The sequence below is a fragment of the Salvelinus sp. IW2-2015 genome, unplaced genomic scaffold (genome assembly GCF_002910315.2).
Source record: "Salvelinus sp. IW2-2015 unplaced genomic scaffold, ASM291031v2 Un_scaffold4143, whole genome shotgun sequence".
Lineage (NCBI taxonomy): Eukaryota > Metazoa > Chordata > Actinopteri > Salmoniformes > Salmonidae > Salvelinus > Salvelinus sp. IW2-2015.
In genome coordinates, this window is record NW_019945415.1 from 1 (window position 1) to 2,611 (window position 2,611).

The following is a 2,611-nucleotide window of genomic DNA, read 5'->3' on the forward strand; positions in this document are numbered from 1 at the left end:
GAAGCAGGTCATATGTGATGGAGGGTTAGAGTGAAGCAGGTCATATGTGATGGATATACAGTAGTAGTGTGTGACTCACGGTGGTCGTTTTGGAGCGTTGGGGTCCTTCTTCTTCCTACCACTCTTGGCCATCCCCTTGGGGGGCACGTACACCCTCATGTCCCTCTCATAACGCACCTTGTCGTTCTTCGCCATGTCCTCAAAACGACGCTTGTCATTCGCAGTGGAAGCCTACACACAAACTCGGTTATAACTTCTTTATTACACACACACTGATATAACAGACACAGTGGTATAACACCGTTATAACAGACACAGTGTTATAACACCCTGTGATACGTGTATTAATATGTACCCTCCATCTCTCCGAACACTGCTTGGAGAACTCTGCGAAGTTGACCGACTGGTCGGGTTGTTTAATCTTCTGTTCCTCCCGGCAGGTCTGGACGAAGAAGGCGTAGGCTGACGTCTTGCCCTTGGGTTTATTCACGTCCCCTTTCACCATGGTGACAAGACTGACTGATACACGGGGAGAAAATAGACATTTATTAACTACAATAATAACGTTTTTAATGCAAGAGCATCTAACTAAAGTGGCTAACTAGCTAGGCTCCACGTCAGATAAAATGTCGTAATAAAAGTGTAGACCAGTGTGCAGCTTAGACTGTATAGGGTTTGCAGTGAGGTTAGCCTAGTTAGCCGCCACCTAGCATGCTAGCTCGTTGAGAACAATGGGCCCACCATTTGCTTCCCGCCTAACGCGCTGCTAACTCATCCCATCCCCCAGCGCTAGCATTTATGCTAAAGATGCTAACGCTGCTAGCCTATGGCTAGTTAACATTAGCTAGTGTGAAAAAATATGAGTAATCAAATTAGTAATCCTAAAGCAAGTTTATTTTTACTTTAACTACATGTAAAATGTAGATGTAGCTACGTAACGTTTCAGTGGATCGCTCTGTAGTTAGCTAACGTTAATGTACAGTAACGTTAACAGTTAACGGTACAGTAACTTAGCAGAAAAATACGGGAAAACCATGTAAGGGGGGAAAACTAACGTTTTCTACAATTATTCAGGTACATTTTTCATTAAATGGCTTCATGTAGAAAAAATAGATTTCACTACTACTAACGGGTAATCTTTTCCATGACTTACTTTAACCGGTCAGATAGCAATAATTCGTATCGCGTTGTTGTTGTTGTTGTCGACGCTGTGTGCTTTGCTACGGAGGCCAGTTGATAGAGGTTCAAACTGGATGGAGCTCAGACCCGCCCCCAGGCCACGCCCCCGTTGGCTGATTACCGTCACTCGAATGCTGGGGGCGGGGACCCGAGTGTTGAGATGGGCGGAGACTCGTCCCTGATTGGCCAGGGAGCGTTCGATTCCGCCTCGATTTGGTCCCAAAAGAGCCAACTCCGACTACTGCATGCCGTGCGGCAGATTTTCGCCCTTGTTGAACGCGGTGGGTACGCGGTGGGTACGCGGTAGATGGACTAATATTGTTATTCTGATGTTTTTTTTGCGCGAGTCTGTGATAGTTTATTACTAGCTGATTGACAACGGTACTAAGCATGTCTGTCCGATCAGATCTTACTTGTCTTGTTAGTGAGTTGGAGATATGATGAAGGGATTCACAACAATGAAAAAGACAAGAGATTGGAATCATTTCTGTCTCACTTTGGCCAGAGGGGTGAAGCTGGTCTTAATGTCTATGGGGTGAAGTGGTAATTGACGTTGCCTCTGAGAGCAGTTCAGACTGAAGAGAACCTGTTGAAAATTAGGCAGCAATGGAGATTCTTACACAGCTCTCCTTGAGTACAGAAACACACCCTGGATGGGATAGGTCTCACACCTGCACAACTCCTAATGAGAAGCAGGCTAACAGCGCCACCCTCAGGCCCTCCAGGTAAATACATGTAGTTCATTAGTAACAGCGCCACCCTCAGGCCCTCCAGGTAAATACTTAGTCATTAGTAACAGCACCACCTTCAGCACAAGTGCACCTGTGTAATGATTTTATTTTATTTGAACCAAATACTGCCAGTGACACCTCTTGCACTGAGCTGCAGTATCATAGACCACTGTGCCACTCGGGAGCCAATGATCATGCTGTTTATGCAGCTTCTGATACGCCACACCTGTCAGGTGGATGGATTATCTTGGCAAAGGACCAAATGGTCACTAACAGGGATGGAAACACATTTTGAGAGAAATAAGTTTGTTGTGTGTATGAACGTTTCTGGATCTTTAATTTCAGCCCAGCACTGGGCTCATGAGTGTCGAGTGGTCTAAGGCACTGCATCTCAGTGCTTGAGTGTCACTACAGACACCTGGTTCGAATCCAGGCTGTATCACAGCGGTCTAAGGCACTGCATCTTCAGTGCTTGAGGTGTCACTACAGACACCCTGGTTCAATCCAGGCTGTATCACAACTGGCCATGATTGGAGTCCCATAGGGCGGTCACAATTGACCCAGCGTTGTCTGGTTGGCTGCTGTAGGCTGTCATTGTAAATAAGAATTGTTTCTTAATTAACTGACTTCCTAGATAAATAAAGGTTAAAAAAAATTAATTATGTTGCTTTTATATTTTTGTTCGATAAGGAAACCAAAGC

General features: G+C 45.3%; 1 protein-coding gene across 1 annotated transcript; it reads right to left on the reverse strand.

The window, feature by feature from the left end:
* Positions 1-1,248, reverse strand: LOC112076928 (high mobility group protein B2). Its single transcript, XM_024143561.2, has 3 exons — positions 1,154-1,248; positions 356-519; positions 1-231 (listed from the first exon to the last, which is right to left on the reverse strand). Exons 2-3 carry the CDS (start codon positions 503-505, stop codon positions 76-78), a joined length of 306 nt encoding a protein of 101 aa, XP_023999329.1. The 5' UTR covers positions 506-519; positions 1,154-1,248; the 3' UTR covers positions 1-75.
* Between the last annotated feature and the right edge of the window lie 1,363 nt (positions 1,249-2,611).

What these genes read in the sequence shown, in the direction of transcription:
- LOC112076928 (XM_024143561.2), bottom strand. Translation starts at nt 505, where the DNA reads ATGGTGAAAGGGGACGTGAATAAACCCAAGGGCAAGACGTCAGCCTAC. An exon ending in AGTGTTCGGAGAGATGGAGG is followed by an intron (nt 232 to 355) that starts GTACATATTAAT and finishes GTTTGTGTGTAG; the next exon opens with GCTTCCACTGCGAATGACAA.